General features: G+C 51.5%; 3 protein-coding genes across 9 annotated transcripts; 2 read left to right on the top strand and 1 right to left on the bottom strand.

Moving 5' to 3' along the window:
* The first annotated feature begins 236 nt into the window (after positions 1–236).
* Positions 237–11,866, top strand: GIPR (gastric inhibitory polypeptide receptor). 5 transcript variants are annotated; one of them, XM_057493405.1, is made up of 12 exons: positions 237–372; positions 1,383–2,014; positions 2,561–2,668; positions 3,132–3,235; positions 4,159–4,262; positions 4,452–4,596; positions 5,743–5,902; positions 6,110–6,170; positions 6,488–6,557; positions 6,679–6,767; positions 6,860–6,998; positions 8,546–11,866. In XM_057493405.1, the coding sequence occupies exons 3-12, from the start codon at positions 2,587–2,589 to the stop codon at positions 8,885–8,887; spliced, it is 1,296 nt and encodes a 431-aa protein (XP_057349388.1). In that variant the 5' UTR covers positions 237–372; positions 1,383–2,014; positions 2,561–2,586; the 3' UTR covers positions 8,888–11,866. The 5 variants fall into 5 exon arrangements, with proteins under 5 accessions (XP_057349388.1, XP_036741792.1, XP_036741788.1 ...); XM_036885897.2 differs by lacking the exon at positions 237–372 and having other exon boundaries at positions 1,236–2,014; positions 8,546–8,587; positions 8,681–11,866; XM_036885893.2 differs by lacking the exon at positions 237–372 and having other exon boundaries at positions 1,236–2,014.
* Positions 11,867–12,004: 138 nt separating this feature from the next.
* SNRPD2 (small nuclear ribonucleoprotein D2 polypeptide) lies at positions 12,005–15,449 on the bottom strand. The gene is made up of 3 exons (XM_036886055.2): positions 15,313–15,449; positions 13,677–13,856; positions 12,005–12,279 (listed from the first exon to the last, which is right to left on the bottom strand). Coding segments are annotated over exons 1-3 (357 nt in total). The 5' UTR covers positions 15,315–15,449; the 3' UTR covers positions 12,005–12,104.
* A 456-nt stretch (positions 15,450–15,905) lies between these two features.
* Positions 15,906–26,027, top strand: QPCTL (glutaminyl-peptide cyclotransferase like). Of its 3 annotated transcripts, none has more exons than XM_057493407.1 (8): positions 15,906–16,349; positions 16,846–16,989; positions 17,760–18,041; positions 19,430–19,582; positions 19,669–19,768; positions 20,254–20,370; positions 24,918–25,063; positions 25,402–26,027. In XM_057493407.1, the coding sequence occupies exons 1-7, from the start codon at positions 16,140–16,142 to the stop codon at positions 25,046–25,048; spliced, it is 1,137 nt and encodes a 378-aa protein (XP_057349390.1). In that variant the 5' UTR covers positions 15,906–16,139; the 3' UTR covers positions 25,049–25,063; positions 25,402–26,027. The 3 variants fall into 3 exon arrangements, 2 of the variants coding, with proteins under 2 accessions (XP_057349390.1, XP_057349389.1); XR_008994170.1 differs by adding an exon at positions 21,802–22,360 and having other exon boundaries at positions 15,912–16,349; positions 23,709–26,027; XM_057493406.1 differs by having other exon boundaries at positions 15,912–16,349; positions 21,802–26,027.
* The last annotated feature ends 149 nt before the right edge of the window (positions 26,028–26,176 follow it).

Genomic DNA, 26,176 nt, shown 5'->3' with positions numbered 1-26,176 from the left:
GGGTGTGACTGTGGATTATCCGACTGTGAATGAATATGAGGAACAGTGTGAGATCCAGTGTTACGTGTGACACTGTGACTGCGTGACTGTGGCTCTGCGTGTGATGATGGCTGGGTGGGATGGGTGGAACAGGGTGAGAGGCTGTGACCCTGACTCCATGACTGCTCCCACGTGACCTCGAGTGACTGTGATACTCACACGCGACTGGCCCCCTGCTCTGGGTCTCTGCCCCGAGCTCCCGGCTCCTGTTCCCTGGCCCCGCCCCCTCCCACCACCCCAGGCTGTCACCTCTTGCAGCGCCCAGGCAAGGCAGTGGAGGAGGCAGCGAAGGCAACGCCTGGAGCGAGGGATCAAGAGCAGGGCTGGGGACAGGTGAGGGCTCCCCACTTCCCAGCCCACTGCCTTGCCCCCATAGCCCCCTCAAGTCTCTTGAGTCCCTCATTCTCTCTATTTCTTAGCTCATGCCTTTGTCTCTGTTTCTGTCTCTGCCCACGTTCTCTACCTTCTCTCGATCTGGCTCTTGATACCTCTGTCTCCACGTCTCCCCACCTCTGTTTAGCCTCTGGATGGCTCTGTTTGTGTATCTCTCTCTTTCCCCCTTTTTCTGTGTCTCTCTCCACATCTCTATCTCCTCTTTGTCTCCTACCCACATTTTCGTCTCTGTCTTTTCCTGTCTTTTGGTCTCTGGTTTCTTCCTCTGCATCTCATTCTCTCTTTCTCCGTGTTTATGTCTCATGCGTCTTTGACTCTGTATCTTTCTGGGGCTCCCTCTGAGATCCTCTCTGCTTCCCCCTTTCGCTACATGGTGCAGTTGGGGGTGTAGGGTTTAGACCGACTCCCAGGCATCTGGGCCCTGCAGACCTCAGCTCAGGGTCTGACGCCTCTCTGGTCCCTGAGGAGAGGGTTGTCCCATTGGCTCTGGGCTTTATCCACAGCGGAGAAAGTTGTATAAGGTCGGGTTCCCATCCGCGATTTGAAAACCCTCTGGGCCCCAGAAGTGGGAATTCGGAGGGTCATTTCAAGCTCCGTGCCAGACGGTCTCCTCTCCTAGACGGTCCCCAGGTTCCCCAGAGTCTCTAGGTCTAGACTCCGGGTGACAGAGCTTCCGCCCAGCGCAGCTCTAGGGCAACGGCGCCCTCAGCAAACACCCCCCTTCCACTGCCGCTGCCCGAGCGACAGCTATGGGTGGGCCCGGGAATCACATGTTGGGTCTCGGCCTCGCCCACCCCTCTTCCCCACCCCCCAAATCATCACGCGGCGGGGTGAAGGGTGGGAGGAGGGTGGCACTGCCTCCCAGTCCGCCTCTATGAATCCCAGAGCCGGGTGGTGCTGGATCTGGGGGCGCAGGGCCAGGCACCACACTCTGCCCTCGGACCCTCCAGGCCTGACTGCCGCCTGCGTGACCTGACCCTTCGCCCCCCATGCCCCGCCGCCCTCACGATGCCGAACTATCCGCCCTGGCGGCTGCTACTGCTGCTCTCGCTGTGGGGGCCGCTGCTCCGGAGGGCGGAGGTGAGGACCCGAGGAGCCACAGGACTTCAAGGCTTGTTGGGAGGTCTGGGGACGGTTTTAAGGCTTCCCCCACTGCAGAGAGAGTTTTAAGACTGCCCCGCTTGCCCAGGTTCAAGTTTTGATGGTTGTTTCCAGTCTCTTCTTTGCTTTCCAATTCTCCGGATGATTTCCAGCCACTTCCTCCCCTAATTTTCCTGAAGGTTTTCAGTCCCCCACAGCAACTCCCTTTGCTGGTTTCTAGGCACCCCTCAAGACTTAAAAGAGGTTTCTAAGCCACCCAAGGTTCCCGGGCAAAATAGGGCAGCCCCTCCAAGTCCCTTTGGAGTGTTTCTGGCGCACACCAATCAAGCAGCCTGGGAGCAGGGGTCGGTCGGGGGGCTCCTCCCTTCTCTCTTTTAGTAGACAGGCTCTGAGGGGCAGACGGCGGGGGAGCTGTACCAGCGCTGGGAACGGTACCGCAGGGAGTGCCAGGAGACACTGGCGGCCGCGGAGCCCCCAGCAGGTGTGACTAAGGGAGGACTGGACGCAGGGGAAGGGCTGGGGCTGACGGGGGTGGGCTTGAGGCGGGCCTAGGACTGAGGGGCGGGCCTGAAAGAGAAGTCTGGGGTCCCTGTGGGCTGGGGCGGAGAGGCCTGGGGTGCGGCTTGGCTTGGGAAGGGCCTAGACCTGAGCGCGGTGGAAACGGGGGGGCAGCTCGGATTAGTGGGAGAGGCCCGGGAAGCTCAAAACAGGCAGTCTTGCTTAGGATTGCACTAGGTGGGAGAGATGTGAATTGGACCACTCAATGCAGGAAGCGGAGTGTGGGGTGGAGCCTAGAAAGAGTGGGAAGAATTGGGGAGCTGTCTGCGGAGGGAACTTGTTCGGTGGGAGGAGCCCAGAGTGGGGCACAGAGTGGGCGGGGCCGTGCGGCCTGGTGGGAGGAGCTGTGGCGGGGCAGGGGCCGGACCATTCAGGTAGGCGGGGCTAGGGCAGGTCTTGCGTGTGGAAGGCGGAGAATCATTCAGGCGCGCGGTGCCCAAGGTCCACCCGACCCCTGTGTCCACCCCAGGCCTCGCCTGTAATGGGTCCTTCGATATGTACGTCTGCTGGGACTACGCTTCACCCAACGCCACTGCCCGTGCGTCCTGTCCCTGGTACCTGCCCTGGCACCGCCATGGTGAGGTGCCCCCCTGGACCCTGCCCTGACACGAACAGCTCCTAACCCCTCGCCCCAGACACCACTCCCCAGAAGCGTACCTACGCCCGGTCTCCTTCTCTCTGTCCGGTTGGGTGTCTTCTTCTGTCTGTCCAACCCTGGATGGGTCACTCTGACGTACGGTGCCTCTTCTCTGTCTCCGTATCTCTCTGAGGACCACGGGGTTTTTATTTTCTCTCCATTTCCTGAGTCTCTCTGGGCTTCTTGGTAACTTCTTTATGCCTCAGCTTCTTCAACTGTAAAATGGAGTTGATGATAGTACCGATTTCATTGGCTTATTATAAACGTTAAATTATAAGTGTAAAATGCTATACAAAGGTTTATCATCATCATTTGGCTCTCTCTCTCTGCCTTTGTTTCAGTTTGTCTTTCTGTCTCCATCGCTATCGCTGTACCTCTGAGCCCCTCCCTTGTTTTCACACAGTGGCTGCAGGCTTTGTCCTCCGCCAGTGTGGCAGTGATGGCCAATGGGGACCTTGGAGAGACCATTCTCAATGTGAGAACCCAGAGAAGAATGGAGCCTTTCAGGTAAGAAACACAACTTGCAGCCGCTCCAAGTTGTTTTCTTCTTTCTTCTTATGGCTGAATAGAATTCTATTGTGTATATGTACCACACCTTCTTTATCCACTCATCTACTGATAGACACTTAGGTTGCTTCCATATCTTGGCTATTGTAAAAAGTGCTGTGATAAACATAGGGGTGCATGCGTCTTTTTGAATCTGAGAAGTTGTGTTCTTTGGGTAAATTCCAAGGAGTGGGATTCCAGGTCAAATGGTATTTCTATTTTTAGTTTTTTGAGGAACCTACATATTGCTTTCCACAATGGTTGGACTAGTTTACATTCCCACCAGCAGTGTAGGAGGGTTCCCCTTTCTCCGCATCCTCGCCAGCATTTGTTGTTCCTAGTCTTTTCATTGTTGGCTAACTGGTGTGAGGTGATATCTCATTGTGGTTTTAATTTGCATTTCCCTGATAATTAGTGATATGGAGCGTCTTTTCATGTTGCTGTTGGCCATCTGAATTTTCTTCTTTGGAGAATTGTCTGTTCATATCCTCTGCCCATTTTTTAATAGAGTTATTTGCTTTTTGGGTGTTGAGGCATGTGAGTTCTTTATATATTTTGGATGTTAACCCCTTAATAAGCTTGGTTCTTAATAGCTCCAACATAATGTCCTAGGACTGACTCTTATTGGCCTGGTTTGAGTTAGATGCCCGTCTAATCTAATCACTGTGTTTGTGTGTTAGTGGGTTGGGGAGCTGATTGGCTGGTCACATGCCCATCCCTGGAGCTGAGGGGAGGAATCAGTATCACTCAAATAAGGGCAGTTAGATTCCCAAGAGAAAATTGGGGTGCCTGGCAGGAACAAAGAGCAGATGTCCGTTCAGCCCCTTTCTGGCCCTGGGGGAAGAGCTGAGCTCTGTTCCTATGTCCTCCCCCCACCTCCCCAGGACCAAAAACTGATCTTGGAGCGGCTGCAAGTTGTGTACACCGTGGGCTACTCCCTGTCCCTTGCCACACTGCTGTTGGCCCTGCTCATCCTGAGCGTCTTCAGGTGGGACCTCCAGCCCTGAGGGACAGCAGCAGAGACTGGGCCTGTTTGCCCAGTAAGATGGGGTGGTCAGCCTCCACCAGCAACAGCATTCGGTGGCGGTTCTGTGGCAAGGGTTGGGAGGTGGTTTAAAGGGGCTCTATGTGGCCAAGGACACGTCAGGGTCCCCAGACTGCCTCCTGAATCCCCCAGGCGGCTGCACTGCACTCGCAACTACATCCACATCAACCTGTTCACGTCCTTCATGCTGCGCGCGGCGGCCATCCTCACCCGAGACCGTCTGCTGCCTCCACCAGGCCCCTACCCTGGGGACCAGGTCCCTCTCCTGTGGAACCAGGTGAGAATCACTTCTCTCCTCAAATCAGGATTCTGAGGTCAAGAGGTTCCCGATCCATTTACTACTTTCTGCACTACCAACAGTTTGTCTCTCTTGGCTGCTCCAGACATATTTGGAGAGGGACCCTCCCTACTCAGCCTCCTCCTTCATTGACCCCATCACGCCTTTACTGGGATTTTCCATTCCCTTTCTCTCCTTTAAAAAAATTTTTTATTTTATCACATGGACATCACAGTGGTTCAACAGTCTGCCTCCCCCACCCCCGCCTGCCCATTCCCCTCCCCCTTGGTAACCACTAGTCACTTCTCAGTGTCTGTGAGTCTAATGCTGCTGTTTTGTTCCTTCTGTTGTGCTTTGTTTTTATTCCACAAACAAGTGAAGTCATTTGGTACTTGTCTTTCTCTGCCTGGCTTATTTCACTGAGCGTAATTCCCTCTAGATCCATCCATGTTGTTGCAAATGGCAGGATTTCTTTTCTTTTTATGGCTGAATAATATTCCATTGTGTATATGTACCACATCTTCTTTAACCAATCATCTATTGATGGACATTTAGGTTGCTTTCGTATCTTGGTTTCCCTTTCTCTTATTTTTCTCTCATTACCTCACCCACCTTTGTACTTTTCCACCAATGAGAGAGTCCCCTGGTGGAGATGAGGTGGGTGGCGGGATAGGAGAAACTAAGGGGGTCATGGATTTGGTAGATACCAATCTGTCACTGGGAGACAAGGAGAGAGACTAGAATCTGGGGGCAGAGGGGAGAAAAACTATCTAGAAGCAATTTGGGCCATGGCAATTCAAGGGCTGGGAGAGTGGTGATAGAATGGGAGAAACCTTTTGATAAGTGGAATAGTTGAGTTCAATTCTTAGAAGGCGAGGTGGGAGAGGCCATACTTGGAGGACTGGCGGGGGTGGGGATAGCAAAATGGTAGATACCAATTGTTAAAGAGATGAGAGTGGGAGAGTTCATACAGAGGAAGTGAATAGGGTGAAAGAAACCAACCACACATCCCATTTTTTGATGACACAAAGCTGGAGGAGAATATCTGATGGTAAGCGAGGAGGGTGGAAGGACTCCAGGGGGAGGATGGCTTCGGGACACCCCGTTTGCCCTGACTGACCCCTCCCCACGTCTGGCCACCCCTAGGCCCTGGCTGCCTGCCGCTTGGCCCAGATCGTGACCCAGTACTGCGTGGGCGCCAGCTACACGTGGCTGCTGGTGGAGGGCGTCTACCTGCACAGCCTCCTGGTGCTGGTGGGAGGCTCTGAGAGGGGCCACTTGCGCTGCTACCTTCTCCTCGGCTGGGGTGAGCCCCGACCCCGTCCCCTGCCCAGCCCAGCGCGCCCCCGCTCCCCCGACTGCTCTGCCGGTTCACCTGATAGGGTCTCCCCCGCTCTCTAGGCTTCTGCCTCCCCACTCCGGCGGGGTAATTCCGCGGGTCTTGGGCATGGCAGGGTCGTGCGCGCGCTGACAGCTGCGGCGGGGTGGGGGGCGGGGGTCGGGGTCTGCACAGGGGCCCCCGCGCTTTTCGTCATTCCCTGGATGATCGTCAGGTACCTGTTCGAGAACACGCAGTGAGTCTCAGGGTCTGGGGGCCTGGGAGGTGGGTGGAGCTTTGAGGGATGTGGGCGGGATGTGATGGAAATGTGGGTGGGTCTGATGGCACTGGGGCTTAGGAGAAAAGTGGGTGGGGTCTAAGGGACGGGAGCTTGGAAAGATCGTGTCTGAGGACTACTGGAAGCGGCGGGAGGAGGACCGGGCCTAGATGGCAGCAGGCGGGGTTTTTAAGGAATGTGGGTGTGGCATTAAGGTGGGCGGGGCCTGGGGAGTGAAGGTGCTCGATCGCGTGAGTCCAGTTTTCTCTCTCTTAATTTACTCCCCCTCCACCAAGGTGCTGGGAGCGGAACGAGGTCAAGGCCATTTGGTGGATCATACGCATCCCTATCCTCATGACCATCTTGGTACGGTCGGTCCCACCTCCTCCAGATCATCTTCAGGATTTTCCCACCCTGGGAAATCGGGCGCCATCCTCTGCACCCCAGGATGGAATCAGGCTGGCTCAGTCTCTCTCTCTCCCCACAGATTAATTTCCTCATCTTTATCCGCATTTTTGGCATCCTCGTGTCCAAGCTGAGGACGCGGCAGATGCGCTGCCCAGACTACCGTCTGAGGTGAGGGAGAGCGGTGGGTTGGAGGGGAAGGTAGCTGATGGAGAGATGGGGGACCCGGGGCTGCGGGAACACTGCCACCTTTTACCCTTCAGGCTGGCTCGCTCCACACTGACGCTGGTGCCCCTGCTGGGTGTCCACGAGGTGGTGTTTGCTCCTGTGACAGAGGAACAGGCCCGGGGCACCCTCCGCTTTGCCAAGCTCTGCTTCGAGATCTTCCTCAGCTCCTTCCAGGTGCTCAGGCGGGGTGCAGGGGTTACACCCCTCGACCTGGAGTCCTCCCCAGAGGGGCAGGAGGGCTACAGTCCTCTGATACAACCAGTGTATGGGGTGTGAAGATGGGATTCTGGTCACACATTCTAGATAAAATACTAAGGGAGCACTGTCCTGAGCTGGGAAGCAGCAGGGATGGAGACAGGAGACCAGGTAGCCTCAGCAGTACTGCTCCCTGGTGAAGATCCAGGCTGTGAGGCCAGACAGGGCTGAGGCCAGATTCAGGTTCTGTCACTTCCCAGCTCTGTGGCCTTCACCTCAGAGTCAGAACTAGAGTGAGGCAAATGGGGTGCACAAGTCACAGTTTGTAAGGAAGCACTCACTCCAGAATGTAAGGCCAACCCTGCATTTGCCTGCCCTACTCTAGTCCCCATACTGCTTTACCTTGTTTGGCCTCAGTTTTCTCATCTCTGAAGTGGGGACAATACCAGTCTCACCTCACAAGGCTGTTCATTGATTTAAGTCAGCAAAAATTTGTTGAACACTTACTATGTACCAAGCACTCTTTCAGGTTTATTATGGGGATACAGCCAAGAACCAAATGGTCCCCACTCTCTAGTGGGAGAGACAGATGCCAAACATGCTAAGTAAAATGTATGCAATGGCAAATGGTGACATGTGCCTAGAGGGAAAAAAAAGCCAAATAGAGATGAGGAGCAGACAAGGGGCAGTCTGTGGGGTTATAGACGAGGGGTCAGGGAAGGCCTGACGGAGGAAGGCAGCATGCCCCAAGCAGTGGGAGCCACAGGGAGCACAGGGGAGACAGGACAGAGAGAGGAGGCACCTGGGCAGATCCTTGGGCCAAGTACATCCCTTGGCTTTCCTCCGAGTGAGTCAGGAGCCAAGGGAGCGGAGGGATGTGATCAGTTAGGTTTTTAACAGGGTCATGGAAAGTAATAATATGATATATAACATCTTAATAATAATACATAATACATAATACATTTAATAATAATAAATGTAAGTAACTGACTTGTATTAATTTATTAAGTAATTAGTATTAATTATATATTCTATATTTGTGCATAAAATGGATAAATTTATATAAATATGAAGCTAACTCTTAAAATGGATTTATTAATAATGATATATATTATTACATAATAAGTTACACCAAGATTAAGAAAAAGGTTTACCTCTGTGTGCCAGGCACTACAGTGTCTTGGATATTAATACCTCAATTCTCACAACCAACACTCTACTATTACCCCATTTTCCAGATAAATAAACAGAGGGGGTTAAGCACCTTGCCCAGCTGGGGAAGACAGAGAGGAAGCGCTTATCACATCTAGGGAGCCTACCCCTGGGGTTAGCTGTTCTTAACCTTACTGCTCAGCAAACCCGGGAGGCCAAGTGGGAGCTGGGGTCCAGGGAGATGACTGAAATAGTTTAGGACCAGGGTGGTGGCAGCCAAGGTGGTTTGGGGCCTGGCAAGGGCTGGAGCTCATTAAGGTGGTGTTTATAATCCTCCCTCACTTGCGATTTAACTCCCCGCGCCTGTCTGGCAGGGCTTCCTGGTCAGCGTCCTCTACTGCTTCATCAACAAGGAGGTAGGGAGAGCCCCGGCCTGCCGCCCACGCCCTCTGGCGGCCACGCAGGGAACGGCGCTCCTGGCGCCGCCTCTGAGCGCCGTCCGGTTGCAGGTGCGGTCGGAGGTCCGCCGCGGCTGGCGCCGGTGCCGCCTGCGCCGCAGCCTGGGCGAGGAGCAGCGCCAGCCCCCGGAGCGCAACTCCGGAGCCCTGCCCTCCGGCTCCGGGCCCTCTCGGGTCGTCACCGGCCGCGCCTTCTCCTCGGAGCCCCTCCCGGGGTCTGGGGGTGAGATCGATCGAGTCTTGGAAAGTTCCTGCTAGGCAGCGGGGTTCCTCTGCCTGTTCAGTTAGCACGTACTTACTGAGCACCTACTGTGTACCAGATTCTGAGTGGAGGGCGCTGGGGAAATGGGGGATAGGGTAGGCGAGGAAACAGAATACAAAGGTCCCTGTCCTCCTAGAGTTCACAACTGAATGGGGGAAACAAACCTTGAAGACAAAACATCAAGTTATATACACACTGTGGAAGAGCTTATGAAGTCAGAAGAGAGCCTGGGGTGGTCCAGAAGGGCAGCTCAGAGGGGGTGACATTTAAGCCATGCCTGCAAGAGGTGAAGGACACAGCTCTGGGGAAAATGGTGAACATGAATCTAAGCAGAAAGAACAGCATCCGCAAAGGCCCTGGAGCAGGAAGCAACTTAGCCCTGTGTGAGGCAGCAGAGCCAACAGATGCAGGGAGAGAGAAGTGGGCAGGGGCACAAGAGTTGGGATTTTATTCCAGGTGGAGATTCTTAGCAGGAGCATCACATGGGCTAATGTTTTAAAGAGATCCCTCTGCCACGTGAGTGAACGGATTGTTAGGGGCAGGGGTGGGACAGTGAGGAAGAGACTGCAGGCACATGATGGTGGCAGCCACAGAGGCGTCTGAAGCAGTTGGCTTCTGGAGCTGTTTTAAAGATAGAATTGAGGCTTTGCCAGTGCAACACATGAGGAAAGTGCACCAAGGAGAGAAGCCAAGACTTGCAGGTCTGGAATGGAGAGAGGAGATAGATCAGGTTCAGGGTGGGGAAACCAAGAAGCTCTTTGGACATGTTAAACTGGGAATAGGGCCTGGAGCTCGTGGGAGGGGTTAGAGTTGGAGATGATGAGAGTGGTACCAGGGTCCAGAAAGGATTTGGGACATATGAACACAGGTAGTTCAGGGCAGGCCTCAGAGCTGAAACCTGACATCCAGAGGCCAAGACCACTGCCAGCTGGGGAGAACCTCCCTCCTGAATCCTTCCCCCACACAGATATACACCCAGATTCAATAAGTACCCTGATGTTGTTATGTTCTTTGGGGTCCCCAGCCCCCGAACAGATGTGCCTCATAGCAGCTGAACTCAGAATCCTTCAAGCATGTGCCCTATTGGGTACCCCTTCTGGGTTTGAGGTGGGGGTGGGGGCTCTAAGGCAGGGACCCTGTAAAAAAAGCATGGGGAACAGTTGTTTTTGTGTGGGGGAAGTGGGAGAATCTTCTTAGCCAGGCCATAAAGGGCAACAAGATGGCCCACACGGCCGGTTGCCTGTGACAGCCTGGCAACCTCTGGAGGGTAATACTGCTCTTCAGCCACATGCTGCCATTGTCCCCTATGCTTAACAGAAACCCCAGTGGAAATTTTCATGTGATCTCCTGATGCTTCAGTATTTGCAATGTATACAATTAAAATGATACGTGTGTGTGCCAAACATCTTCCGAGGGCTGCTTCTCTAGAAAGGGTAGTATAGGAATAGTAAAACTACAGAAACCAGACTGGTTCAGATCTTAGTGTGGCTATATACTGGTTGTATGACTTGTGGAAAATGCACAACCTCTCTGTCTCCAGTTCCCCTCGAAAATGAGTATAATAATGGTACGTGTCCCAGGGCTGCCCGAGATTCTGATGAGCTAGTTAGGATGCTGCCGGAGTCTGGTACATGCACAGCCAGTCTGCTAGTGCTTTTCCAGAAACCTTTGCTTTCACCTTCACCCAGTGAAGAAAGACGTGATTAGAAACCATTTGGGCAGTGGGATGGGTGAAGAGGTAAGGGAGGAAATTCAGATTGATGCCAAGCAGGGTGCCCCACACTGGTATCTGCTGCGAACCTGCAAGGCAGTAAACCCATTCCCATTTCCTGGGGGAGAAGTCAATGACCAGCGGAAGGCAGGCTAGGGATTCCACCCCAGGACTGACTCCAGGGCTTGTGCTGTCCCAGCTCCTCTACAAGAACCAAACCTCAGGGGGAGTCTCCTAAGGCAGCACCATCGCCCTCCTCTAATCAGGAGATTGTGCTTCCATCCTGCTCCTCGACAGTCTGCCTGGGTTTGCACTCAGCTCCATCATTTCCTGAGTGACCCTGCGCACATCACTTACCCTCTCTGGGCCTCAGCTGTCTCATCTGTAAAAGGGGATGGCTCTAATATCTACCCCCGAGATGGTTGCTAATTAGATGTGCACCACTCAGTAAATGTGTGCCTTTATAACCTCACAGATGTCACCCTGTGTCAGGCCTTCTCCTGCTGCAAGGTCCCTAGCTCTGTCGCTACTGGGCTCATGGGGTCAGACATCTCATTTGGTCCTCACCTCAGGCCTGTGAACACTTGCCCTCGCCTGGAGTTTGGTTCCTATCTGGAAAATAGAGATAAGAGATGTAGGCATAGACAAACGCAGACATGGGTGGGCAACATCGCAGTGTGTGGGCATCAGAGCAAGACAGGATCTTCCTTAGTCCCCCGACATGTGTCAGATTTCTCTCAAGGGTAATTAAGTTGTAATTTGAGGGCAGAACTCAGGGGCTAAGCCACAATCACAGCATCACCACTTTCTGGCTGGGTACTCCTGGGAAATGCCATCACCTCCCTCGTCTGGAAATGGAGGTAATAGATGACAGCGCCTGCTCAGAGTTGTTGGGGGGAGATCTGAACAGCAGGAGCCCAGGACCTGGCATCCTGAGAGCTCAGCAGGTGTCAGCCACAATCCCTATCTGTACCTGGGTACCGACTGCTTTAGCCGCATGTGTCCTCTTCCTGTCTGTGAGGGCAGGTCAGGGGCTCTGCAGAGTCTGCTGTGTCCCTGGCATTGCAACACTGGGCTGGGCACAGAGGAGGCATTTGATGGACTGTTCCCTAACAGGTGGGAAAAAAGGCTCAAAGAAATTCTGAGTGAGATCAACTATTGAGAGAGGGGCAGGGAGAAGGGAGAGAGAGAATGACAAAGAGAATCTAGAAAAAATTAAAATAGAAAAGAGAGCAAACTATTTACATCACATATGGGGAAAGAGAGGCCCGGAAGGGGTTGAGACAGGGCTTCTTCACCTGCTTGGAGGTCCTGGTCCCAGCGCTTGCCCACACCCCCCACCCAGCACCCTCCCTGGATGCCCTGAGTCCTCCCCAGTCACAAGGCTCTGAGAATAGACAGATGCCACTAGAAAAAAACACAGGACTTTATTATTCCCACCATAAAGGGCAGGCCTTTGCAGGACAAGGGAGGGAGGAGGTCTGGCGGCAGGGAGGAAGCCCCTATTTGCCAGCGATGAGCGGGTTCCGCAGAACCACGATGACTGAGTCCCCACGCAGGAACATCTTGGAGATGTAACGGTCCTTGTTGACTGGCTTGGACTTCTTTTTGCCCTTGCCACTCTTGGGGACCTCGGTCCACATCTCCTTTACGTTCTCCAGCACCATGTTGCAATGCCTGTGGGGCAGGGGGCGGGGAGACACCGGGAATGGCGGGGGAGCCTCTGACCACCCCTCCTCTGCCCGGTACTGCCTCCCCATCCAGCAGCATGCTGTGGGGGAGGTGCTGGCCCCGGGACCAGCTGGGGCCACCTCTGCAAGTGCTCAGGTTGAGGCGTGGGCAAAGGACTTCACCCAGTGCCTCAGTTTCCTTCAAAAATGGAGCCATTCACTTGCCTACCTCATAAGGCTGTTTTGAAGAATAAACGAACAAACACAGCATTCTTGTAAAGTACTTAGAGAGATTATAGGATTATAGTAATTATACCTCAGTACAGTGGTTAACAAACATCACAAAGGAACCCCTGGATGTGGCAGGATATACACCAAGGTGGCAGGCTGGACAGGAGGCTGGTACGGGGGCAGAGGAGGAAGTGAGGGGAAAAGGGAAAAAAGGCAGCTTAAAACCCAGGTCTACCTGCCTCCTGCTCAGCACATCCTGCTGGTCTCATTCTGCTCAAGGGGAAACCGAGGCCGAGTCAGACTTGTCGTGGTCACAGAATAGCTAACGGCAGAAATGTTCTAGAATTAAGCCTCACCACACTGCTGAGAGGAAAGCACCTCCCAAATGTTAACTGAAGGTTGTGGATTATATTGAGCATTTATCATGTGTTAATCCTCACAACTGTCGATGAGGGGCATTATTAGGACACACATTTTGCAAATGAGGAAACTAAGGCCCAGAGAGGAAAAATCACTTGCCGTTGCTTTTGGCTGAAACACTCGCACCCTAGCCAGCCCCTTCATTTTATTCAGGTCCGTTCACTGCAGCCTCTTCCTCTGGGACCTCCGACGTTACCATCTCAGACAGCACCCCCTCCCCTGTTACCTGGCTTTATTTTTCTTTACAGAACTTATCACTTGTCATTATGACACATCATTTGTGTTCTTGCTGTCAGCTTCCCTACTACAGCTTAAGCTCCCTGAGTACAGAACCATATTTGTTTTAGCCACCGCTGTGCCTCTGAAGCCTAAAGAAGTACCTGGCATGGGCAGATGCTCTAATTATGTAGGAACTGTGAAAACTGATTAAGAGCATCCTGGGTGCCAGATGCTGTACTTCTGACGACTTTCACATCTATTTAGTCATTGAATCTTTGCTACCACCAGGATTACTGCCACTGTACGGAAGAGAGAGAGTCTCATGGCTGCCACGAGGCAGAGTAGGGACTCGAACCCAGGAAGAGTGGACCCCAAGTCCATGACCATAACCACTGCACTGCACAGCTGGAGGGGCAACAAGAAATGGTCACACCTTGGGAGTTTTAAGATGCTTATACCCCGGGCTCCTGAGGCTGGAGCTGGGACTGCTTCTCCAGGACAGGACAGGGCCCCTCTCAAGATCCAGGCGCTCACCTGTCGAAGGCCTTCACACGGCCCAGGAGCTTCTTGTTGTTGCGGCAGTTGATGAGCACTTGTGTGTTGTTCTTGACTGACTGAGTGAGCACGGAGAGCGGACCCGTGTTAAATTCCTCCTCCTCCCGCTTCTGCAGCTCCTCCGGGGTCATCTCACTCTTGGGCTTGTTGAGGAGGCTCCTGAGTGGGAAATATGGAACCCATAGGTGAGAGGGCCTAGAGCCTCAGCAGGTAGTCATGGCATTGCACTGTCTCCCCAATCTTACCCAACACACCGACTTCCTGCTTGGTTCTCTTGCTTGGCATCACCCCTCAGATGCCTATTGGATATTTTCAATCTTGCATGTCCTAGGTCGAGCTCCACATCTCCTAACAATGCCAAAGTGCTCTATCCATAGCCTTCCTCATCAACATCCTTCTAGTTCTTTGAGCAAAAACTCTGATATCAACTGAACTCTTTTTTCTTCTCTCATATCCTGTAGTCAGTCTGTCAAATCCTGATAGCAAAATCCTGTCAACTGCCTCTAAAATATATCTAGAATCTGACCACTTTCATCCTAAATCATATTGCCCGTACCTCCATCAGCTCTTTCCTAAAGTCTTACTGGTCTCCCTGCCTCCATCCATGCTCCCCGATGACCTGTTCTCAGCAGAGCAGTCCTGGCAGTTGTGCCAAGGTCAAAGTTGTACCGTCTCACTCTTCCAAATCTTCCCATAGCTCTCATCTCAACATAAAAGTAAAATCCAAAGTTTTAAAAATGTCCCACACCTGACCCCCTCTCTCACTCCGTTCCAGCCAAGTGGCTTCCCGGATGGTCCTTTAAGATATTAAGCAAACTTTCATCTTGAGCCTGTGCATTTGCTTTTCCCTCTGCCTGGATACCTCTGTAGGTACCTTTGCGGTTTCACTCTCTCACTTTCTTCAGGCCTTTGCTTAAGTGCTGCCTTCTTCTCAATGTGTCCTTCTGTGCTAGCTAGTTATTGTTGCCCAAAATTGATATTCCCCGTTGTTTTCACCTTGGTCTGATCTGTATTCATAGCCCTGGCGACCAAACACCTGTTTATTATCACTATTTATTGCCTGCCTCTCTCCACCCCATAGGCTTCATCAGGGGATATTTTTCCGGGGTGGTGGTAGTATTCACTGATCTATCTCACGTGTCTAAACCAGTACCTGACACATGAGTACTTAATAAATAATTGTTGAATGAATAAATAAGTAAAACCATTACGGTGACTCGTTATCCGTTAAAGTCTAGAATCAGGTCTCAAAGCCAAACGCCTGAGTGCAAATGATCCGGATAAGCTTCTTACAGCAAATCGTTACTCCCTGAAGTCCGCACTCCCCTCTCCCACTGTTTATTTACTCTTAAAATCGCTTCCCCTTAAAATTCGTTTCATCAAGACTATTTGGGGAAGCCCCCAGTCCACTATCCGATAAAGCTCTGCCCCCCGACCCGAGCTCCGGATCCGTCAAAGGCCCCATGCCGGTTCTCAAATTCATCAGGAGAAAAGTATGCACTTTACCCCTGCGATCTCTGCCTCCGCCCCCGCCTTGCCCATCCCCTTCCACTGTTAAGTGTCCAAATGTACACCCTCAAGCCCACTCCCGCCACCAAACGTAGCCCTGCCTCACATGGTAGCGGTGGGGGTGCTTCCAGGTCACTGCCGTCTCCTCCGCGTTGCTTTGGCCTCCGAAGATAGAGGGAAGAAGAGGAGGGACTTCCGCTTCCTGCGGCCTACTTCCGTAGGCGCCTGCGCAAACCCAACCAGAGGATGGGACGTGGCCTGTTGCCATAGAGATCTCCGCCACCTGGGCGCAGAAGAAGGGTAAAAGCTTTGCGTAGTGGTTCGAGGCCATTCAGGGCCATACGGGGCGGATGTTCACGACAACGGAAAGAGAAAGAAGGCGGGTCCGACTGAAACCATTTAGTTGTAGAACAGCACAGGTTAAAGGAGGGAAAGGACACTCCATTTCCAAATACCCGCCGGCCCTGCCTTCGGGGGCGCGGCCTCTCCGAAGCCAATCAGCTCCACGCTCCAGGGACAGACACCGCCCCTTTTCCTTCGGGGACGACTCATTTACGTGTCTATTGACCTTTCCGACTCCAAGTAACCAATCCTTTGACTACTTACGGGAGAGGCGGGGACCTGCGCGCGGAAGGTCGAATTTTCCATGATCAAACGCTTTTCATTGGCTTTACCTCTTCTGCTAAGGCGGAGCCTTTACCCTGTCGCGCTCCCATTTGGGCTGTGCAATACTCAAGGGAACCAACCCCGAAAGCCCCAGGGAAGCAGGGAGGCGTGTCCCCAACTCTCGTCCCCATTGGCTTTGCTGCCTACAGGAGGTTGGGATGATGCAGCCGCTCTTGTTTTTCATTGGTCTAACTGTTCCAGGGGGTGTGACTTGGCTGGGCCTAAACTCGCTCCGCGGTCCTCGACCGGTTTCAGCGCGAGGCTGCCATGCGTTCGGGGGGCCGCGGGCGACCCCGCCTCAGGCTCGGGGAACGCGGCCTCTTGGATCCACCCCCGGCGCCCAAGCGCCGCCTGCTACCGCGGGCGCAGCTGTTTCCCCTGCTGCTGCTGGCGCTGGCAGTGGCTTGGGCATTCTACACCATCTGGAGCAGCTGGCATCGCGGGACTGAGGAGCTGCCGCGGGGCCGGGAGCTGGGGGTGAGGCCGGGTGGGGTCGCGAGCACCGCGAGAGCCTTCATTTCCCGCCTCCCCTTCCCTAAGGTCTCCGGTTGGCGTGGCTTTAATGCTATGGCCCCAGGCGCAGGTGCCGCAGTGTCGGTCATTAGAACGCACGCCCCTTGATAACAGTATGATGCTTCGCGCTTTTCTGTTATTAGTGATTCCTCCTAAGAGGAAGGGTAAGGAGGAGGAGTAAGACTGGAAGTTCTGCGTTCTAATCCTAAAGTCAACTGTTTGGAAGAGTTCCTCCTTCTCTCTGGGCCTCGATTTCTCTGTCAGGATTGGGGTGGGCTGGACCTGAGTGGCTTGGAGGGACTTAGTTCCTGAGTCTAAGATTTATCCTAGAAATATCCGATGCTGGAGGCCGGGATTACGAGGAAATCTAACTTCCTAGGGAGGACGGCACCCGGAGTAGAGTCGGAATGATGGTTGCTCTCACGCTCCGCTCTTCTCTTCTTCCTCCCACCCTCCCAAGGGCCGGTTGATCGGAAGCCTCCCCGAAGCCCAGCTGCGGAGGGTGGTGGGGCAACTTGACCCACAGCGTCTCTGGAACACTTTTCTGCGCCCTCTGCTGGTTGTGCGGACGCCGGGCAGCCCAGGCAATCTCCAAGTCCGAAAGGTAATGGGCCCCACCTCCAACCCCTAACCTCAGCCTGCCAGGGAGGGAGTGGGAAATAGGCGTTCTGCCTCAGATCCCAAAGCAGCTAAGAGGGATAGCTGGGGCTCTGACTGGAGCTAATCTGACTCTAGAGTCCCACCCTGGTAACTACCAGGCTGTACTGTCTTCTGTACTGCCCTTACCAAAAGCTTACTATGTGCTAGACACAAGCAGCAGTCCTATGAGGTGGGTACCAGTGTGATTCGTCATTATGCAGATGGAGAAACTGAGCCCCAGCCGTGAGGCATTTTGCCCAAATCCCACCGCTAATAAGTGGTATACTCAGGGTTTCAACCCAAATGGGTGGGTTCCAGAATTGGTGCTGTAACATCTCTATATTGCCTCCTGGGAAGCACTGGGAGGCGTTTGATACTGCTGGTGTTCAAATTCCACCTCAGCCACTTGGAGTGTGACCTAGGACTAGTTTCTTAACATCTCTGTGCTTCAGTTTCCTCATCTACAAAATGGAGCCATTGATAGTCCCTACCCAGCAGGGTTCCTAGAACAGGGCTTGGCACACCGTGAGTGTTATTGAAGAGTGAGGTTGTGATCAGTCTTAGCATCAAGAGGTGGGGTCACTACATGCCTGGCACTCAATAAGTACTCAGCAGAAGTGTGTCAAGGGAATGATTTGAACCAAAGCGGGACTCTCCATGGCTGAGGTCACACTGCCCTTCTCCCAACCTCTTCCCCAGTCCCCAAGGACCCTCCAACCTCTTTCTTGCCTCTAGTTCTTGGAGGCCACACTACGGGCCCTGAAAGCAGGCTGGCACGTGGAACTGGACCCCTTCACAGCCTCAACACCCCTGGGACCACTGGACTTTGGCAATGTTGTGGCCACGCTGGACCCGGGGGCTGCCCGTCACCTCACCCTTGCCTGCCATTACGACTCTAAGCTCTTCCCTTCTGGTTCGGCCCCCTTTGTGGGGGCCACGGATTCAGCTGTGCCCTGTGCCCTGCTACTGGAGCTGGTTCAGGCCCTTGACCTGGAGCTGAGCAGAGCCAAGAAGCAGGTGAGGAGTGGGGGTAGGGTAGTGGTGGGGAGGGTGTGGGCCACCTCTATCCTGGTCCAAGCCACCTGCCTGGACTTGTCTTCCTGCTTCCACTCCACCCACAGTGTCACAGGGGCCTTTTACCTGCTGAATGTCAGATCCTGTCCCTCCTCTGCCCAAAACCCTCCCATGGCTTTCACCTTGTTCCAAGCATAATTCACTATCCTTAGAGTAGCCATGAGATGTGCCCTGTGACCTCTCAAGTCTCACCTCCCTGATGAGATGGAACCCTGACAACCCCTCACCCCTCACTCACTCCACTCTATCCACCCACCTCCTCTGTGTTCCTCAAACCCACAAGATTCCCACCTCAGGGCATTTGCACTTGCTATTTGCTCCTCCCTAGAATGTGCTTTTCTCAGATTTCTTCCTGGCTGGCTTCTACGCTTCATTCCAGTGTACACTCCGACGTCACCTACTCCAAGAGGCCTTCCCAACCACCCACCCTAAAATAGCTCCCTGTCATTATCCCATGCTTTATAATGCTTTATGGTGGTTTGCTTGTCCAACTCCCCAAGTAGAATAAGCTCCGTACAGGCAGAGACTTGGCTGCTCTGGTTTTCTGCTGTAGTCCCTGGACCCAGAACATTGCCTGGCATAAAGTGGGATGTCAGTAAAACTGTGAGGGATGAATGAATGAAAACATGAACTCCCAGTGCTCCTGTAATACAACCCAAGCTCCCTGGCCCTTGCTGATCCCTCGGGCCTCTTCTCAAACCTCTGGGCTCAGCACTGGTCCTTGTTGCTTCCTTGCCTGGGAGTGCTCCTCCCTCTGTTCCACTATGTCAGGCTGGCTCCCGCTCACCATCAGTGCAACCATCCCTTCCCAACAGACATGGCGTGCTTCCCAGGCCCAGTTGTCCCCCATCTGTGTACTGTGCTCTTTCAGGGCCCTGTAGTTCCTGGAAGCATCCATCCCAACTGCTTTGCATTGTCTGTATGATTATTCACTTGTGGGTCTCTCTTGCTAAATGAGCTTGAGGAATAACAATATAATTAGAGCTAACATTTATTTAGTTACTGTATGCCAGGCACTGTTCTAGGACCTGGATTTGAATCCTATTCTGATTAGAACTGTTATTAAAACTGTTATTATTAGAACTGTGGTTATTCTACATAAAGACACCGATGCTTTGAGAAGTTAGTAATTTACCCATCACCGCTCAGCTGCAAACTGGCTGAGCCAGCATTTGAACCCAGGCAGTCTGGCTCAGTCTGTACTCTTGGCCACCAGCTCTACAAGTGAGGAGACCTAGTTTGCGCTATTCAGCTGCACAAACAGGCAGGAAACGTGGGTGGGCTGAGGCCGAGGCTGGCACTGAGGTGGCCCTGACAACCGGCTCCCACAGGCAGCCCCAGTGACCCTGCAGCTGCTCTTCTTCGACGGTGAAGAGGCGCTGAAGGAATGGGGACCCAAGGACTCCATTTATGGCTCCCGGCACCTGGCCCAGCTCATGGAGTCTGCACCCCACAGTCCTGGCCCCACCAGGATCCAGGCTATTGTAAGACCAGGGCCTACTGGGTTCTGGCCAGGGAGGGAGAGGGTGTCAGTGAGGTTGGCAGCATCCCCCCTGGACTCTCTCTCTAGGTGCTCTTCATGCTTCTTGATCTCCTGGGAGCCCCCAGTCCGACCTTCTACAGTCACTTCCCTCACACGGCCCGCTGGTTCTATCGGCTCAGGAGCATCGGTAAGGGTGAAGGTGGAGGCAGACACCAGCCTGGGGTGCGGGAGGGAGCCAGTGGGGCAGACACTGTCTTCTAAGGGGTCATCCGGGCTTCCCTCTGCCTCCCTAGTTTTTTTCTAAGGCACTAGGGCAGAAACAAAAAGATCCCACAGCAGTCACAAACAGGGTCCCTGGGTGAGCTAGCCCTGGGTTCGAATTCTGACTGCTTCTTACCAACTGTTTAAACTCAGGCAAGTGGCTTCATCTCTCCAAGCTTCAGTTTCCTATCTGTAAAATGAGTATGATGGCAATGATAATAGGGTATCTCCTAGACTCAGAGGGCATAAATGAGGCTGGGAACATAGTAAAGCAGTAAGGGATAACCTTCATTCCTGTTGGGATCATCAGTGCTTTACCCCCAGGTCCCCTACCTTCCTCTGATTTATAAGCAGGGAAACCTTTGACTCCTGAGCGGCTAACCCTTGCTCTCTAATCCCCACTGCCTCCAGAGAAGCGCCTGCACCGCTTAAACCTGCTGCAGTCTCATCCCCAGGAAGTGATGTACTTCCAGCCCGGGGAGCCCCTTGGCTCTGTGGAAGACGACCACATCCCCTTCCTCCGCAGAGGTACTTGTTACAGGAGTGGAGGGTGAAGGTCTGAGGGAGGTACTGGCCCTGGCCCCTTCCTGGGCTGGGGACTGGTGACAAGTTGCTTAATGGCTTTATGCCTCAATTTTCTCATCTGTAAAATGGGGATAATAATAGCCCGAGTTGCTGGGGGGACTGAATGCACTAATATGTATAAAGGTGCTACTTGGACTAGTGCCCTGCACATAGTGAGCATTCAGGAAATGTTAGCTATTATTGTGCCTCAGTGATTGCAGAGTTTTTTCTAGCTGTTCCCCTTTCAAGGCTCTGGGAGCCCAGCAGAATCACCTGAAGAGCTTAAAAAAATGTCCAGTCATGTTTCAGGCTGACTCAACTGCAATCTTGGGCCTCTGTGTTATATTTACAAAGCTCCCAGATGATTCTGATGTATAGCTAGGGTTGAAGACATCTGGTAAAGGAGGTCAGAACACAAGTTCTAGACTTGGACAGGTCTGAGTTCTAGGATCTGCAGCTTACCACTGTTTGACCTAAGGTAAATCACTTAGCCTCTGAGCCCGTTTCTTCTGGAAAATGAAGAGATGTACACATACCAACACCTATGTATGTGTATATTCATAATCACAGATTTGGAGGGTTAGATGAGATTAGGTATATACAATGGCTGCTTACACAGTGCTTGGCATATAGTAGGTGCTAAAAGCTGCTTTTTAAATTTTTACTCTAGTTTATTCAACAAGTCTGCATTCTTGACAGTGGCTTCTTTAGTGATTCATTCAGTGAATACTTCCAAGGCAGGTACTGGGCTAGGTGTCAGGAATACAGTGATGAACTATAAGCTGCCTGACTCCTGTCTGGTGGGCGTACAGATAATTAGAAATCTGGACAAATGACAGAAGGAATTGCTCTGAGGATGGGAACCCCTGTTCCTATCACAGGAGTAGACTCTGGAGACAAGTGGTCTGGGTTCAAATTCTGACTGTGCTGTCTATTAGATCTTAGGCAAATCACTCTGCCTTTGGGCCTCAGTGTCCACATCTATAAAATGGGGATAATTATAGTACCCACCTTAGAGGATTATTGTAAGGATAAAATGGTATGTGTGTGTGGCCTTAGACTAGGGCCTGGAACAAGTACCATGTAAGTACTATTAGTAAAGACAAGGAAAAAAGTCTAATGTGTGCCTGGTGAGGAGGGTCAAAGACATCTTTTCCTTCTTGTCATCCATGTCCATTAACTTTTGAGTTTCTCTGATTTGGGTTATGAAAACAATAGATATACTGGATATACTTTTTAAGCTAATATGTTGACCTCACACACTTAAATCATTGCTCAGAGTTCAAGTGCCAAAACAGAGTATCTTCTGGGCAGGGCGAGGCAAGCTTATCCAGGCCTGGCCTGGACTGCTGGGTCAGCCGGCGGGCCCGACTGAGCCTCCTCTTCCCCCCTCAGGGGTTCCGGTGCTCCATCTCATCCCCACACCGTTCCCTTCTGTCTGGCACACGCCTGACGACTCTGAGGCCAACCTGCACCCACCCACGATACACAACCTGAGCCGCATCCTTGCTGTGTTCCTGGCTGAATACCTGGGGCTCTAGCCTCCCTGGCTGACTCTGAAGGAGAAGCACCCAGCGGGGGATGTGCCAGGGGCACCTGGAGCCAGCACAGCTTAGGCTTGGCTCGCCTTGGGTGTGCTGGCTTGTCCTTTTGGATACCTTCAGCTCTGCTTGTACCATGATTGGGAGACTCTCTCTCCTTTGACCTTCTCAAGTTGTCACCCTTTAGAGAAATGGAGACCACAGTGTGGTAGAGCCAAAGGAATGCATTTGACTCCTTCCTTGAAGGAAACACTTGGTCCAAAGATTTGCAGGGACCATGCTGTTCTGTTTTAGTCAACCATGGACTGGCATCTGGACCAGCACCACCACCCAACCAAGTGAATTCTGCTACTGCTGCAGACCCAACCTAACTTACACGGATGTGCCATGTGGGGTCCACAGAGGACGTGCTGGTAAGCAGGAAGAGATGAAAGCCAACGCTTGCAAACTCCAGTCTGCTGGACCCAATCAATGGGCAATAAACCAGTATTTTCACAGACCATGTTCTGCAGAATTAGCATAAAATAGGTGTTGCATGGAAAAGGATCAAAACAGGGCGAGAAGACGTTAAATGAGTTTCTTCGTTGCACAATGTGAATTTTCGAATGTGCAGTGTTTTCCAAAAGTATTTTCTATGGAACCCTTTTACTAGGAAGCACCTCATTGAACAAGGATACCTCAGAAGGTACTTTGGGAAACACTGGATTTTGATAGTGTGAGTGCCATCTATGAAAGGAATGAATCAGACAGACCTGGATGCACTGCAAACTAGTTTTACCAGACTGTTCTTTCTCTCTCAGTTGTGGGTAGAGGAGTGCAAGATGGGTGTTAACTGCGACTCTAATGATGGCCTAAGAACAATTTCCCAACCCTCATTTTCAGACTTGACTGGGGTGCAAAAATGCAGACTCCTAGGTTCCACCGCAGACCTCCTCGGTCAGATCTCCAGGGACGGGATGGGACTCTAACAAGCACCTGAGGAAGTCTCTTGGTCAGCAAGTTGGGGACATGCTGTCCTTATGGTTATAGTTTGGTGCACTCACAGCTGCTCGGCAGACCTACCCCAAAGACCATAAAGTGGAGGGCCCCTGGGCTCTGTGCCTGCAGTTTTAATGGAGATTCTGGTGGGCAGCAAGGATGCCAGGCCAGGATGGAGGATTACTAAGTAGTGATGGCAAGCACTGGCCTTCCCAGCCAACGTGAGGCTGGAGAGGACTCAAGAGAACCCCCAGACTATCAGAGAGAGAGGATAAACAGAAGGTCTTCGATTCACATTCTTCCATGGTAGCTGGCATTTACTGGGCATCTGCAATTTGCCACGCACCATGAACACTTTACATATATCAACTCATTTAGTGCCCCACCCTTAAATCCTAAAAGGCACAATTTCAGTTCTTGTTTTGCAAAGGAGGTAGCTAAGGCTAAGATTTATGACCTGGTTGTTTATTAGAGGGTCCAGATTCTCACCCACTTTACACCCCTGGCGTACCTTCCTCCCCCAAAACATCTCTGCAGGACCAACAGGCTGTTGACAAAAAGTAGCTCCTCCTGAGGCCCTTAATTGGCTGTAAATTATAGTGCATGGAGTAGGGTGACTAATGACCTCTTAGGTGCAAGTGGTGGAAGTCAGGGTGCAGAAATGGAAGTTGACAGACACCAACAGCCAGAGTGGCAAGAGGGTCTCAAACCTGTTTGACAGTTTGTTTGTTCATTGTGGCAGGTATGGTGCTGGACACTTAAATATGTACCATCTCTCCTTAGCCTCACAGCCATCCCAGAAGTAGGTGAGACCCTCATCTGTTTTAGAGGGAAGGCCATGTGTTCACTTACACCTCTGGCCTGTGACTCCCTGCAAGGTTAAGTGTACTACACACCAGGCACTAAGCAAGGGGGTCTGATGCACATTTACCCTTGAATCAGGGTAAGGATTGTTAGCTCCATTTTACAGATGAGGCTACTGATGCTTGGCAGGGTGGTATTTCCCCCAGCTCCCATTTGTTACCCAAACTTGGGCTCCCCTGGCTTCACACTATGTAGGGGCCACTAGGTGTATTTGATAAGCACAGTCAAGCTCTCTAGGTGGTGACATCTCACACATCAATCTTTTGAAGAACTGTCAGTATTCCCATTTTTCAAATTAAGAAACATCTTCAGAGACATCAATTGCTTAAGATCACATAGCTAGATACTTTCACTGCAACATGTCTAGTTGTACATTTCTGTTTAGCTTGTTTATGACTCACTGGGCTTATTAGTGTCACTTATCAGTCTGGAACCACAACCATCATGTTTTTAAATATCTCTGTACTGTTCTCCTGATTCTAGAATGACAATTACATGTTAAAACTTTACTACTCTCTTCCATAATCTTTCCTTCATATTCCGTGTCTGTGCTAACTTTTGGATCTAACTCTAGTTCAGTTGGTCTTTCTTTGGTTGTATCTAATTTGCTGTTTAGCCTAGCCATTGAATTTTTACTTCTGCTTACCATGTCTGTAGGTTTCCCTTTAATATATCCCAGGCCATTATTGAGTTCTGGGTCCCCTGCAGATATTCCCAAGCTTTTGTTGTACAGGTTTCCCTTGCATCTTAAAGCTGAGAGTTCCTATGATGCTTTCCATTAAGCCAAGATGGCATAGAGCCAAGAGTATTTCCCAGCTTTCCAAAGTTCAAATTAGGGCACTTCACTTTTACAAAAGCCCTACATTAGTAGGGAAACAGCTTCTGTGAACACTGAAACTCTTCAGATTTCTTTTGGTTAGTGAAAACAGTTACAATGTAGAAGGGAGGTGGCTGTAATGAATACTTTCAGAAAATAGGGGATACCTGCATTCTAATCTGACTGAGTTTTACCACCTGAAGCCTTAGTGGGTCTGTTTTTGCTAGTCTCTGCTGTTCTTGCTCATGCTCCTTTACTCCAAGCATTTGGTTATTTGACTGTGTACTACTCGTTGTCCGAAAAATTTCTAGGGATTATACTCAACAGTTCCTTCCAACAGAGGATTTATGGTTGTTACTGCCAGACATCTCAGCTAGAAGCACCCTGGAACACATGTGATGCGAACCTGGGCTACAAACCTGAGCCAAGGGCCAGCCGGTGACCGGAAATTCTCAGGGTACACTTTTTTCTTTCCCCTGCTCTGTGCTCTCCACACTGTTTAGAACATCTCTGCAGTCTTCTGGATCACCCTTACCTGAGTTTGTGCTTCGGTGGGATCTCAGCCCCTATTAGATTCCCTACCTTGGGCAGGCTGAGGTCTTGAGTTCTGTCTGCTTGTCCCAGTAAGTCTACAAATAGGAAACCCAGGTTTGTCCACATCAGCAGATGCCCTCACAGCAAAAGTGGCTTCAGGGTCCCACATATCTTCCCCTTACATTTTTGGCTTCATGTGTCCTTAACTGTATTTTACTGGCTATTTGATGCTTTTAAGATTTTTTTACTTCCTGTTTTCAGATGGAGAGTCCAAATCATCTGGTCTTCCCTTCACAAGAAACTGAAGTCCCTTTAAACCAAGTCAAGATTCAAACCCAGGTCTCTTTGATTCTAAAATCTAAATATTACATAACTACTACAGTATATCCTGGTCTCTGGAAATTTTGATTCCCTGATAAGAATGTCAGAAACTGTTAGTTGCCTGTAAATATCCATTTTCCCCTCATCTTTTTATACCTGAGTTTTGAAAATGTCTTAATTGCTTTTATTTAGTAATTGAGTGGATATTTTAAGCTTTAATTATAGTGATCTTTAGTAAAAGAGCTTTTTGCCGGGGCATAATGGATCCAGGTAGAAGACTGCATTTCCCAGTCTCCCTTGCAGCCCTTCCATATGGCTAAAGTTCTGACCTGTAAGATGTATACAGAAATACAGTGTAGTACTTCTGAAAAGAAAGGGGCCTTCCTTCCTGAAAATGGTGATGGCTGGAGTTCTAGCAGCCATATTGGACCATGAGGCAAGGGCCACAACCAAAAAATGACGGACTAGTGCTTAGAAAAGGAGCCTGGGTTCCTGATGATTTCAGGGCCACCATTCCTGCCCAACCCTGGATTTCTAAAGAAATAAAAACTATCTTGTTTAAGTTACTACCATTTTAAGATTTTTGAATCCAAACTGACACAAATGAAAAGTCGTAAGTACTTCAGGCTGAGGGACCTGGCTAAGAATCCTCGCTCTTATCCACCGTACCACACACTGACCCATGGCTCCCTTCTCTCCCAAAACCCCTCCTGGA

The sequence above is a fragment of the Manis pentadactyla genome, chromosome 15 (assembly GCF_030020395.1).
Source record: "Manis pentadactyla isolate mManPen7 chromosome 15, mManPen7.hap1, whole genome shotgun sequence".
NCBI classification, from domain to species: Eukaryota; Metazoa; Chordata; class Mammalia; order Pholidota; family Manidae; genus Manis; species Manis pentadactyla.
This window is presented reverse-complemented; position numbering and strand designations above follow the sequence as displayed.

What these genes read in the sequence shown, in the direction of transcription:
- GIPR (XM_057493405.1), top strand. Translation starts at nt 2,587, where the DNA reads ATGTACGTCTGCTGGGACTACGCTTCACCCAACGCCACTGCCCGTGCG. An exon ending in CCTGCCCTGGCACCGCCATG is followed by an intron (nt 2,669 to 3,131) that starts GTGAGGTGCCCC and finishes GTTTTCACACAG; the next exon opens with TGGCTGCAGGCTTTGTCCTC. An exon ending in TCTTCCTCAGCTCCTTCCAG is followed by an intron (nt 6,999 to 8,545) that starts GTGCTCAGGCGG and finishes CCTGTCTGGCAG; the next exon opens with GGCTTCCTGGTCAGCGTCCT.
- SNRPD2 (XM_036886055.2), bottom strand. An exon ending in CGTGTGAAGGCCTTCGACAG is followed by an intron (nt 12,280 to 13,676) that starts GTGAGCGCCTGG and finishes CCTGCCCCACAG; the next exon opens with GCATTGCAACATGGTGCTGG.
- QPCTL (XM_057493406.1), top strand. Translation starts at nt 16,140, where the DNA reads ATGCGTTCGGGGGGCCGCGGGCGACCCCGCCTCAGGCTCGGGGAACGC. An exon ending in CCACCAGGATCCAGGCTATT is followed by an intron (nt 19,583 to 19,668) that starts GTAAGACCAGGG and finishes CTCTCTCTCTAG; the next exon opens with GTGCTCTTCATGCTTCTTGA. An exon ending in CTATCGGCTCAGGAGCATCG is followed by an intron (nt 19,769 to 20,253) that starts GTAAGGGTGAAG and finishes CACTGCCTCCAG; the next exon opens with AGAAGCGCCTGCACCGCTTA.